General features: G+C 45.2%; 1 protein-coding gene across 1 annotated transcript in view; it reads right to left on the bottom strand.

Moving 5' to 3' along the window:
- ST3GAL3 (ST3 beta-galactoside alpha-2,3-sialyltransferase 3) overlaps positions 1-13,388 on the bottom strand; it is a 293,993-nt gene that overhangs the window by 75,391 nt on the left and 205,214 nt on the right. The window contains exons 7-9 of the mRNA XM_067567759.1: positions 10,471-10,534; positions 3,171-3,266; positions 1,734-1,920 (exon numbers count right to left, since the gene is read on the bottom strand). Coding sequence (XP_067423860.1) covers positions 1,734-1,920; positions 3,171-3,266; positions 10,471-10,534 — 347 coding nt within the window. The remainder of the gene's footprint in view (positions 1-1,733; positions 1,921-3,170; positions 3,267-10,470; positions 10,535-13,388) is intronic.

Raw genomic sequence — 13,388 nt, forward strand, 5'->3', positions numbered from 1 at the left:
CGGACAGAACAACTATGGAACGAACAGTCGTTTTCCAGTGACTGGTTCTTGGAGAGGTGTTGTCCACATCGATTCCCGTTCTGGGGGAATGAGATCCTAGTGTGAGACCAGATTCTGTTGAGGAGCAGTGTCTGTTCGAGACACCCCTGTGCCCTGGATGCCCTCATCCCCCCTCACCTGAGTATATAAAACGTGGAGTGAGCTCAACTACCCTCAGTTCCTTCACTAAAACAGAATCCAGATGACAGCGGACACTGCAGTAGCAGGGCAAGGCAGGGCAGGTCATGGAATACAGACAAATTCCAATACAATCAGACACCCACTTGAATAGCTTCTTGGTGAGCACAGGTTGACCCTTCATCCTGTCCGCAAAGGCCAGAAACAGGCTGGGAGCATTCCTGGAGGGTCTTGTCCTACCCAGACAGTAGGAGGAGGACCTCACAACATCTAGGGTGTGAAGTTTAGCTTCCCCTGGGCTAACGTGAGGCTTAGGAAAGAAGACTGACAAATGGATTACGTGGTTCAAGTGAAAATTAGAAATAACTTTAAGATCTCACCGAACATTTTTTGTCCCAGGAGCCTGAGGCATGCTCTGACTGATGTCTTCAGGTGTGCCTGGAGTTGACTGACAGGGTTCAGTATATAGAGGAATTTTTCCTAAGGTAGGTAAACTCTTGCTGCTGTGGAATCTAATACTGCTTCTATGAACTCTAGGCTCTGAGTAGAAGTGAGAACAGGCATCTCTGCTCACTGAATCCCAGAGCAGCGAAGAGCACAAGAGGTACTTGGATGGAGCTGTTCACTTGTTCAGGTGACTGCCCCCAAATGTGTCCAAAAAGCTAACAATGTTAGGAACCTTTAGGAAATGGATAGATAATAAAACAGAAAATAGTATAGTGCCCCTGTATAAATCCATGGTATGCACACACCTGGAATACGGTGTGCAGTTCTGGTTGCCCCATCTGAAAAAAGATACATTAGCATTGAAGAAGGTGCAGAGAAGGGCAACAAAAATGATTAGGGGCATGGAACAGCTTCCATATGAGGAGAGATTCAAAAGATTGGGACTGCTCAGCTTAGAAAAAAAGACAACTAAGGGAGATTCGACAGACATCTGTAAAATCATGAATGGTGTGGAGAAAGTGACTAGGGAAGTGTTATTTACCCCTTCACATAACACAAGAATTGGGGTCACCTGATGAAATTAATAGGCAGCAGGTTTAAACAAACCAAAGTAAGTACTTCTTCATATGATGCAGTCAACCTGTGGAACTTATTGCCATGAGATGTTGTGAAGGCTAGAAGTATAACTGGATTCACAAAAGAATTAGGTAAGTTCATGGAGGACAGGTCCATCAATGGCTACCAGCCAAGATGGTGAGGGATGCAAACTCATGCTCCAAGTTTCTCTAAACCTCCAACTGCCAGAAGCATCTAGCACTAGCCACTGTCAGAGACAGGATTCTGGGCCAGATGGACTTTTGGACTGACTGTTGTCACAGTCTTAAGATGTGAGCCCAGATCATACATGGGCAGACAGATCCATTGAACTGGCATTACAAAACCTATATCATTAAAAACGGGGTCCGGGGAAGTGACAGGACATCCAGTGAAATACGACTCCTGGGCAGGGGCAGAGAAATGATGCCCAGGATTCAAATGCAGTAGCTAAAATCATGACATACTAAAATTGCACTACCCCATCCACCTAAGCGACCCAGGCCAAGTCTTACCACTTTCTCCTTGTAAACAATGTATTTCAGCCACTTGAAATCCTGCCACTTGAATCCGGCCAGGACAAAGAAGGAGTCCTTCTCATACTGCTCCAGTTTCTGGATGGCCCCTTCAGGGTACGTGATCCGCAGTGTTGTCTTGCCACCCACATCCTTCTCAAAGCCCTTGACTGGAGCAGAGTTCAGCCTGCAGGGTCACAAAAGGAGAAAGTGCCAGAGATTCTCATTCACATTCACATCTGGGTGGTGAGGTAGCAGCCATTGGGAAGTGACTTCCATGACCACGACCCCAGCACTACATCTACCCACAGCCATATCTTACTGTTATCAGTCAGGTTTGCTCTGCAGGGCTATCCCAATGTGCAGCAATTTCAATCAAGGCCATGTAAACCACTTGAGTTAAGAAGTCAAAACACAGCTCCGGTTATTTAAAACTAATGTGAAAATTTGTACTCTTGAAATTTTCGTCTAAAGATTATTATGGAGTAAATGATAAATAGTGTTGCTTTAAGAGCTGCTACTGTAGAGTAATTATCTGAATTTCACAACACTGCTATAGATAAAACCAAAGTACTGAAAATAAGGCCCCGCAAACACTTAAGCAGGTGCATAACTTTACTCCCATAAACAGTCAAGTCAGTGGGACTTTTCATGTGCTTAACCTGAAGTGCTTAACCTAAAGTCTGTTAGCTAACGCAGCCGAAGAGCCCAGGACGAAAGACGCTTTGTGCACAAAAGAAAGGCACCTCTCCTTCTCCTGACTTCCATGGGACTGAAGCAGGCAGGTGGAGACGTTTAAGAAGATGTCTGCTCTCACCCACTCACTCGCACAACTGAGCACCTGGCTTCACTTAACCTTTCCGGTTGCTTTTCACGTCCTCTCCCAGCCTCATGCCAGCACAGGTGCTCAGCTGCCGCCCTCATCCTCCCAGGCCACAGACTAGCTGCAGATTTACTGATGTGAGGAGAAGGGTCACGTCGGGTGTGGAAATGACACATTACAGGCCACCCACCCAATCATTAGTGATAGGAGCGGTTTTATTTTTGCCAGACTGCTGAACGCCTCATGGAGTTTCTCATTTTCTGAGTTTCTCATAAACTGGAGGGATTTTGGATTTAAACCTAAGTGGGCGGCTTAGTGCGAAGAATTGAAGTCTTTCCTCCTCTCGCTTCCTGAGCAGAGTGCGGGTCCCAGGAGGACGGCATGGAGACACTTGTTGGTTGAGTGAGACAAACGACCTTTCCTGGCAAAATGACCACGAATATTTAAAATTCAGACAATTTGTACATTCTTGATTTATTTTACACTTCCCTACCAATGGAGATTGATACTGGTTTATCTGTGAACAACGAAAATGGCGGCTGAAACTCTGGAGTCTACTCATGCTAATCTGCAAATGAATAAAAAATACACAAAATGGGATACCAAGGACTCACCTGACGACAACATCGTAATCATCAATTTTCAATCCCAATGATTTATTCGCAAGCACGCCACCGTTTCCCACAATAATACATCGCCGGCAGCTGAGACTGAGGAGGAAGCACAGGGAAAGATTGGTTGTAACCATGTGTTAAAATTCACTCACACACAGAGCAGCTTGGAGTCCAGTTTCCATGCAGTCTGCATCGCTCCAGACACTACAGGAAACCTTTGGCAATGTTCAGAATGAAGGGAAGGAAGCTGAGTGGAGGAGGAGGGCGGAGCTGCACTCCATCCTAGCGCATCACATTGTGCCTAGGTGGCACTCCAGATGGAACACAAACTGCTTGATATTTCACGTCACGTGCAGCATGGTGAGATGGGCTACCAGGACAAGCAAACTCCTCATCATTTCCTTAGTCTGCTTGGGTCAAATGAAACTCATTAATTATTTAAACAATTACCCAACATCTACTTCATAATGAAATAAATGCATAAATAATAAAATGCAACCTCTCCATTATATAGAGTAAACTAGATTTAAATAATTCTCTGTTTTGTGGAAATTAATAGCTGCTTGACAGATTGTATCTGGTAATGCATAGGATGGGGACATTAAATGACAGCCTTTCTCCACACACAATCATAATACAGTGCTTGATTCAGAAGACCTGAGTTCAATTCCCGGCTCTGACACTGCTTTGCTGGATGACCCCAGGCAAGTCACTTGCCTTCCTGTGCCTCAGTTCCCTGATCTGTAAAATGGGGACAATGATACTGAGTTCTCCTTTATAAAGCGCTTTAAGATCTACAAATGAAAAGCAGTATATAAGAGCTGGGTATTATAATATTATCCTACAGGAATATAAACCATTAATATGCTCAGACAAAAAACACCCATAATCCATCTGGAAGAAATCACAGTACTGTATGAAAAGTAACCATCCACCCACACTTCCAGCAGGGAACACAAGGACTTTATGAGCCTAGAGCTGGTCTTCCTAGAAAGGGTTGGGTCCAGTGCAGCTGTCAGTGAGAGGAGTCTACACAGGACCTTTCAAAGGGAGAAGACAGCTGCTCAAGCGTGCTCTCTCCACAGCCCCCCGAGGAATTCTGAGAGAGCCAGCCAAAATGCTTCCATAGGCTCTATCTTCTGGGAATCCCCACCACACCCTCTCCCCAAGCAAGAAGCGCCTGAAAAGCTATAGCACTGGGCTTAGATTTTTAAAATACACCTCAGTCCAAAGAGGACCCAATGCCACAACTATAACGGGCGAGAGAGGGATTATGTTAACAAACCTCTTTGTTAGAAAGGACAAAACGAATCCTTTGATATCACCAGGAGTTTACTTCACTGTAACCGCTCCGAACAGAATTGGGCAGAAACAGGCTTAGATGTTGTTCCTGGAGACTAGGCCTGAAGTGAGCTGCCTGGGTTGAGCTGAAGAACTGAGGACTGACCTGGTGACAGGCCTGCTGGGGGGAGACGCATGCAGAGGCAACAAATACAGTGCCCAAGGAAGACTCAGGAACTCTTTCCAAGGACAGCTACAATATACGAGGGAACTGCAGGAACCCTTTCAGCCCAACAGAACAGCTGATGAACTACAGCCAGAAACCTTGTATTCCAGCTGTGAATTCTGGCACTCTCAGTCTCCCTGAACATCTCCAAGCAGCTAATGTGGGGCTTGAACAAGGACAGGAAGCCCAATTTAGGGCCACCCTCTCCTTTGAATCAGCCCTAAGAGAAATCAGCCAACCAGCAAGGGCTAGGTCATGTGCCAGCTGGGGAGAGCAGATTTTAATGCAGTTAGGCTTTTTTTTTTTTTTTTAAATTAAAACAACCCTTCAGATGGTTTAGAGCCATCAGGAAACATCACGCAGTGCGAGAGTTAGTATGCAATGGTACACGGCATCCTCACTGCCCACTGCTGCCCTTCCCACTCCCCTCAAACTGTTTGCCACACTCATTCATTGCATGTAGTCTTACATTAGGAACATCAGACTGAAAGAGAGCATGTGACTCATCGAGTCCAATCTCCCGCTATAGCAGCAACCCCGTCATATCATCCCAGCCACAAACTTATCAGGGAGGAGCTAGGTTGTTTGCCCCCACTACTCCTACTGAGCAGCTGTTCCAGCCTTTAGATAGCAAGCTCTTCCGGGCAGGGGTGACGTCTCTGATACAGCGCCTAACATAAAGGGGTCCTGGCTGATATTGAGGGGGTACCCAGAGCCCCAATAAACAGTGAGAATATGAGGATCTGACATACCACGAATGGGAAGAAGTGTGGACCAAGGCACTGAAACTGGAGTGGGAGGAGGTCATAAAAGGGCATTAAAGCCTGTCATTGTTGGAAGAGTAAAGGGTGTGATGGGTTGTGATACATCACAAGATAGGAGCTGTGCAGAGCTTTGATGGGACCAGAATCTTAAACTAGACATGCTGACCAAGGGACAGATGTGATAAGGGCAATGCTATGGTTGGATTCATTGGCAATTAAGATAATTTTGGCCACTGCATTTTGGAGTGACTGGAGGATGCAATATAGATGTTACAGAAGCCAGAAAGGATGTGATGGTTACAGCAGTGAAGGCAAAAGATTACCCAGGGCATGAACCAGAGCCCGAGACATTGGTACAGAAAGGAAGGAATAGGTTTTCAAAATGATGCAGAGAAAGCAGCGCCAGGACTTGGCTGTAATAGCTGGCACATGTGGCGAGGAAGGAGTCAATGTTGGCCCCCAGGTTATGTGCCTGAGTACCAGGAAGGATCATGGTTTTGGCAAAAGCAATGAGAGGAAGAGGCTTTGGAGGAAAACCAAAGAGCTCGGTCTGAGATGTGAGATTAAAGAGATGGTGACTGTTCGAGTGGAAAGGTGCATTTCATGAGCTATAAGAACCAAAGGGTCCATTATGAACCACAGGCTATCTACTTCTACCCAGTCATTTCTGCAGCAAGCTCTATGAATTATAACTTCGTTTAGGAAGATATCGTTATCGTTCAGGAAGATATCCATTCTTGTTTAAAGGCCTCAATTGATGGCAAATCTGCCGTGTCTCCAGGAAAATTGTTCCAATTATTAACTACTCTTACTGTTAAAAATGTGCATCCTATTTCTAGTCCAGATTTGTCTAGCTTCAGCTTCCAAACCCTGAATCTCATTGTGTCTTTTCTTGCTAGATCAAAGCAACGTCTCCCATCAGAAATTTCTTCCACATGCAGGTGTAATCCACTCAGGGTATCTGTACACCATGTGTAATGCTCCAACACAGGCTGGCTCACCCAGCAGTGGGAACCAAACCTGGGACTTCTGGCTGTAAAAACCAAGCACCTTTACAGCTTGAGCAGAGAAAGCCAGTTCTGTCAGCCACGTCTGGAGCAGGATCATCAACCGCTAACCATGGTCCAGCCACCTCCAGAACGGGATGGTGTGCCACACAAAATGGGTTGCTCAAGTACTTGCATATCAGAAGAACATCAGAACAGCCAGACTGGCTCAGATGAATGGTCCATCTAGCCTGAGATCCTGTCTTCCAACAGTGGCTGGTGCCAGATGCTTCCGAGGAATGAACAGAACAGGACAATATATCAAGTGATCCATCCCGTCGCCAGTCCCCGCTTCTAGCAGTCAGAGGCTTAGGGACACAGGACATGGGGCTACCTCCCTGACCATCTTGGCTAAAAGCCACTGATGGACCGGACCTATCCTCCATGAATTTACCTAACTATTTTTTTAAGCCAGTTATACTTTTGGTCTTCACAGCATCCCCTGGCAATGAGTTCCAACGGTTGACTCTGCACTGTGTGCAGAAGTACTTCCTTATGTTTGTTTTACACCTGCTGCCTAGTGATTTCATTGGGTGACCCCTGGCTGGTGTGTTATATGAAGGGGTAAATAACACTCTTTTATTCACTTCTCCATCCCCGTCATGACTTTATATGCCTGTGTCATATCTTCTCTCAGTCGTCTCTTTTCTAAAAGGAACAGTCTCAGTCTTTTTAATCTCTCCTCTTGTGGAAACTGTTCCACATCCTAATAATTTTTGTTGCCCTTCTCTATGCTTTTTCCAATTCTCATGTATATTTTAAGATGGGGAGACCAGAGCTTCATGCTGTACTCAAGGTATGGGCATACCATGGATTTATATAGTGGCATTGTGAAATTTTCTGACTTATTATCTATTCCTTTTCTAATGTTTCTTAACATTCTGATAGCTTTTTTGATTGCCATGACACACTGAGTGGATGTTTTCTCAGAACTATCCACGATTATTCCAAGATCTCTTTCTTGAGGGGTAACAGCTAATTTAGACCCCATCATTTTGTATGTATAGCGGGATTCTGTTTTCCAATGCGCATTACTTTGCATTTATCTATATGGAATTTCATCTGCCATTTTGTTACCCAGACAACCAGTTTTGAGAGATACCTTTGTAATCCTTCACAATCTGCTTGGACTTAAATATCTTGAGTAATTTAATATCATCTGCGAAACTCTTTACCCAGATCATCCACGAATATGTTGAACAGCGCTCATCCCAGTACAGATCCTTGGGAGACCTCACGATTTACGTCTTTTCACTGTGAAAACTGACCGCTTATTCCTATCACTTGTTTCCTATCATTTAACCAGTTACTGATCCATGAGAGGACCTTCCCTTTCATCTCATGACTGCTTACTTTGCTTATGTGAAGGAAGTTGTCAAAGGCTTTCTCAAAGTCCAAGTACACCATCTCCACTGTTTCACCCTTGTCCACATGTCTGCCGATTGATGATCGTTTTCAAGTACATAAAAGGTTTGATTGTGTTGCGACAAGGAGGAGGGACAAAAATTGTTCTCCTTAACCTCTGAGAACGGGACAAGAACCAATGGGCTTAATTGCAGCAAGGGCGGCTTTGGTTGGACGATAGGAAAAACTTCCTGGCAGGGTAGTTAAGTACTGGAACAAATTGCCTAGGGAGGTTGCAGATTTTTAAGAGCAGGTTAGACAAACACCTGTCAGGGACGGTCTAGATAATGCTTGGTCCTGCCATGAGAGCAGGGGACTGGACTAGATGACCTCGCAAGCTCCCTTCCAGTCCTATGATTCTGTGTCACCTTGAGCCCCCCAGTTACTCTGATACAAGGCTCCCTGCAAAGCCTCTGACGTGCAAAAGAGCAGCAGTCTTGTGGCACGTGTGCATTTCACTCTCGTCGGTCTGTCAGATTAGTTTAAACTGAGCTGGAATGACAAACTTCACCCTCAACAGCTTGGGAAATATTTCTTCCCCAAAGGGGCAGTGTGTGCTGTGCACTAGCTGGGTGAGCTCCGTTTGGGGAGGATCAGAGCCACAGTTTGAGCCCCAAGTATGCGCCAAAAAACCCTCGTAAGAACCAGGCGATTTTGTAGACACATGATTTTTTTAAAGGGGCTGGGTCTCAAGAGATCCTTTCTCAAACCACCCCAAATTTGGACCAATAAGCCTGTCCACCTCACACTCTCATGAGGCACAGGAAATGTTAAGACAACCTGAATCAGCAAATTTTAACTCCAGATATGCATTTTAGAGCAAAAAAAGCTAACAGAACGTTGGGAATCATTAGGAAAGGGATGGATAATAAGACAGAAAATATCATATTGCCTCTTTATAAATCCATAGTGCGCCCGCATCTTGCATACTGCGTGCAGATCTGGCCACCCCATCCCAAAAAAGATATAATGGGAAATGGAAAAGGTACAGAAGAGGGCAATTAAAATGATTAGTGGTATGGAACAGCTTCCATGTGAGGAGCGATTAATAAGACTGGGACTTTTCAACTCAGAAAAGAGATGCCTAAGGGGGGATATGATAGATAGAGGTCTATAAAATCATGACTGGTTGTGGAGAAAGTAAATAAGCAAGTGTTATTTGCTGCTACCCATAACACAAGAACTAGGGGTCACTAAATTAAATTAATAGGCAGCAGATTTAAAACAAACAAAAGGAAGTATTTCGTCACACAACACATAGTCAACCTGTGGAACTCCTTGCTAGAGGATGTTGTGAAGGCCAAGACTATAACGGGGTTCAAAAAAAAAAACAACTAGATAAGTTTATGGAGAATAGGTCCATCAATGGCTATTAATCAGATGGGCAGGTATTGCTGTTTGCCAGAGGCTGAGAGGGGCTGATGGGATGGATCACATGATGATTAACTGTTCTGTTCATTCCCTCTGAAGCACCTGGCATTGGTCACTGTCAGAAGACAGGATACTGGGCTAGACGGACCATTGGTCTGACCCTGTATGGCCGTTCTTTGAGCCCCTAGAGTAGTTATCTTTTAACAGTAAGCAATTCTCCATCTGAGCTACAGCAGTGCTATTGCTCTACTATAATGGAAGCAATGTAGGAGAGCGTAGTAGGGAGGCAGCTGAGAGCTGCAGAGATATCGGGAATGCTGATAAGTTTGGCGATCATGGACAGTCTGGTTAGAAGGGCTGAAGGGGTCAGGAGACAAACAATGAAGTGGTCAGAAAGCAGGAACTTTGTTAGTGGGAGATCAAAGAGAGGAATGCTCAGTGAAGAATAAGGCTAACATTTTTCAAAGCTCCTAAGTCACATAAAAACTTCTGAAAAAACGTATGACAGGTCCAGGAACTGACACTGTTCGTGAGGGAGTTAATCCAAGGTAGAAGTCAAAACAAGGAGGGAAGAGTCAGGATGGTAAAGGATCAGAAGATCAGCAGTGTGAAGCTGATCATAAACACGCCAAGGATTATCTAAAACAAGCTCAACAATAGACCCAGGAAGAATGAAGGCGCTTGTTCTGAATACACAAATGTGCATTATACCAGCTCAAACCTCCAAGTCCCCATGAAAGTTGCTACATCCTTCTTGTCACCAACTCCATCTCTCCAGTCACACCTACCAGGTTTCAGAGTGAGATATTAGTGAAATGTCCTTGTCAGAACAAGCCCCACCCCTTTTCTTTTGTCTGAATACCTTTGGGTGATTTGATTGTGTTGCCAGCACATTGCTGGAGGATGGAGGGAGGGTAAGAACACGGTTACCAAAACCCAGGCTCTTCTCTGTCTGAAAAGCTGGTAATGGCGCACGCTGCTTTTCTGCTTTTAGAAGAAAACATTAGGAAGCAGTCAAAATGTCAATGTTCTCTTGTGTATTTGAGCTAACAAAAGCTTCCAGAGTTCACAGACCCACTGGAATGAGAAATCTATTCACGGCTCCTGACCTACGTCCAAAGCACAGACAACTCCTGGGAGACTTGATTTAGGAAATCTTAGGAACAGTCATTATTAGCTCCTTCTGCTTCAGAAGGGGCTCACCTTACCTGTCAAGGGCCGGAGTGAGGCGGTAATCTTTGGTTGCTGACAGGATGGCTTTGATCAGATTATCTGGGGAGAAAGGAGAGAAGGCATTAGAAAGGTCATCCCATTTCAAACAAGTTTTCACCTTTAATGCAGATTATGTGCACGGTGGAGTATGCTAGGGAGTCTAATTTACACTCTGAGGGTCTGAAGGAAAGTGTACATTAGGAGTGGCGGTAACCCACTAAAATTTGCATGCCCTCCTAGTAACTGCTGAGTCTAGACCCTTCATATGTGAGATACTTAAACTCAAGAGGATCCTATGTACCGCATTCAGAAATGATGTGTAAGTTACATGTCATTGATACTGATTTGCAAACACCTAGAAGATAATAAGGTGATAAGTAACAGTCAGCATGGATTTGTCAAGAGCAAATCATGTCAAACCAACCTGATAGCTTTCTTTGACTGGGTAACAAGCCTTGCAGATGGGGGGAAGCAGTAGATGTGGTATATCTTGACTTTAGTAAGGATTCTGACACTGTCTTGCATGACCTTCTCATAAACAACTAGGGAAATACAACCTAAATGGACCTCCCTATAAGATGGGTGCATAACTGGTTGGAAAACCATTCCTAGAGAGGAGTTAGCAGCGGTTCACAGTCAAGCTGGAAGGGAATATCGAGTGGGGTCCTGCGGGGATCAGTTCTGGGTCCAGTTCTGTTTAATATTTTCATCAATGATTTAGATAATGGCATAGAGAGTACATTTAAGAAGTTTGCAGGTGATACCAAGCTGGGAGGGGTTGCAAGTGCTTTGGAGGATAGGATTAAAATTCAAAATGATCTGGACAAACTGAAGTAAACAGGATGAAATTCCATAAGGACAAATGCAAAGTACTCCACTTAGGAAGGAACAATCAGTTGCACGCGTACAAAATTGGAAATGACTGCCTAGGAAGGAGTGCTGCAGAAAGGGAGCTGGGGATCACAGTGGATCACAAGCTAAATATGAGTCAACAGTGTAACTCTATTGGAAAAAAACCAAACATCATTCTGAGATGTATTAGCAGCAGTGTTGTAAGCAAGACACAAGAGTAATTCTTCTGCTCTGCTCCACGCTGATACAGCCTTGACTGGAGTAGTGTGTCCAGTTCTGGGAGCCACATTTCAGGAAAGATAAGAACAAACTGGGGAAAGTCCAGAGAAGCACAACACAAATGATTAAAGGTCTAAACTACATGACCTATGAGGGAAGGTTGAAAAAACCGGGTTTGTTTTGTCTGCAGAAGACAAGACTGAACGGGGACATGGTAACAGTTTTCAAGGGCCACAAATATCATTTTTACAACCCTGATGGGCCACCAGCCAGCAGCCCACTTCCCCCCACTGCAGCCAGAGGGAAGGAGTTCAGCACGGAGGATCTCCCATCCCCGTCTCTGCAGCAGGGAAACCCATGCGCTCCCCCAGGACCCTAGGCAGCGGCTGCCTTCTGCAGCCAGGGGGACAGGAGATCAGTGCTCCCTCTGGCTCCAGCAAGGACCCCAGTGCCTAGGGATCCACGCGGAGCGCTTTGCTGCCCCTACTATCGCCAGGGGAGGGGAGCGCTGATCTCCCATCCCCTTGGCTGCATCAAGGAGCTTGCACCGGCAACGCGCTCTGCCTGGTTACTTAGGCAGCAGCTCCCTTCTGCAGCCAGTGGGAGGGGACCCGCGGGCCACCCTGAAAGATCCCACGGGCCGGCAACCACTGACAAACTGTTGTTACAAGGAGGAGGGAGAAAAATTGTTCTCCTTAACCTCTGAAGAGGGGCTTAAATTGCAAGAATTACAAGAAGCAATGGTCTTAAATTGCAGCAAAGGAGGGTTAGGTTGGCATTAGGAAAAACTTTCTGTCATGGTTGTTAAGCACTGGAGTAAATTGCCTAGGGAAGTTGTGGAATCTCCATCCCTGGAGATTTTTAAGAGCAGGTTAGGCAAACACCTGTCTGGGATGGTCTAGATAATATTTAGTCCTGCCTTGAGTGCAGGGGACTGGACTAGATGACATTTCAAGGTCCCTTCCAGTCCTACACTTCTATGATAAAGTGATGCGAGTCTGAGTTAGTAAGTCCGATGCAGTCTAAATTGGTGTCTCATCCGTGCTGAAGGAGCCAAAAGGAAGTCCAAGTTACACCAATTTAGACTCACCTGTGAATTCATGCCACAAACTTTTGATGCAGAATTATTACCCTTCTCCCACAAAGGCATTGTAATGTTAAAAAAGATTCACTAAAGTGAACTCTCTAACAACTGCTCATAAACGAACAGAAATGTGTGCCTAACGGAGTCAGTCTACTACAGAGGGATCAGAATTGCATTTGGCACATTTAGGAGAGTCCTTTTGAAATGAGAATTTGCCTAGTAAGGGAGAACTGTTATAATTTATTACAGCAGAGCCCAGCGGATCCTGACCAGGGCCACATAATGCGAGATGCTGTATAAACATGTAAGTGACAATCCCTGCCCCAAAGAGTTTACAATCTAACTTAAGAAACAACGCAACGTGGTGGTGTGACAAACAAGTGGAGGTAACCTAGGAAAAGGCCACATGCTCCCTTTGCAGGATGGGGGTTGTTCTGAACAAGGGATACCAATGATGGTGGTGGTTCCTGCCAGCCACCTACCTCACTGGTCAGAGTTGAGATTTACCTTAGGCATCATGGTAGCCTTGAGGAAGGCTTCGAAACCACACTGTTTTCTTATGACAAGAGAAGGCTCTTTTACCACACCACCAAAACAGCCCTTTTTATTCTGTTTTGCTTCCCCTGAGAGATCCAACACTTGGGGATTGCAGCGCAGCCCCCGGCCATGGTTCTGTCTTAGGAGGTCTACGCTTAGCAGTAATGCAAAGGTTCCTGAGTGGACAGTGAGCAGAGGTCTGAATACCACGTCTGTCTGGGC

This window comes from Emydura macquarii, unplaced genomic scaffold, assembly GCF_026122565.2.
Source record: "Emydura macquarii macquarii isolate MOO-44397 ecotype Brisbane River unplaced genomic scaffold, CSIRO-AGI_Emac_v2 contig_2805, whole genome shotgun sequence".
NCBI classification, from domain to species: Eukaryota; Metazoa; Chordata; order Testudines; family Chelidae; genus Emydura; species Emydura macquarii.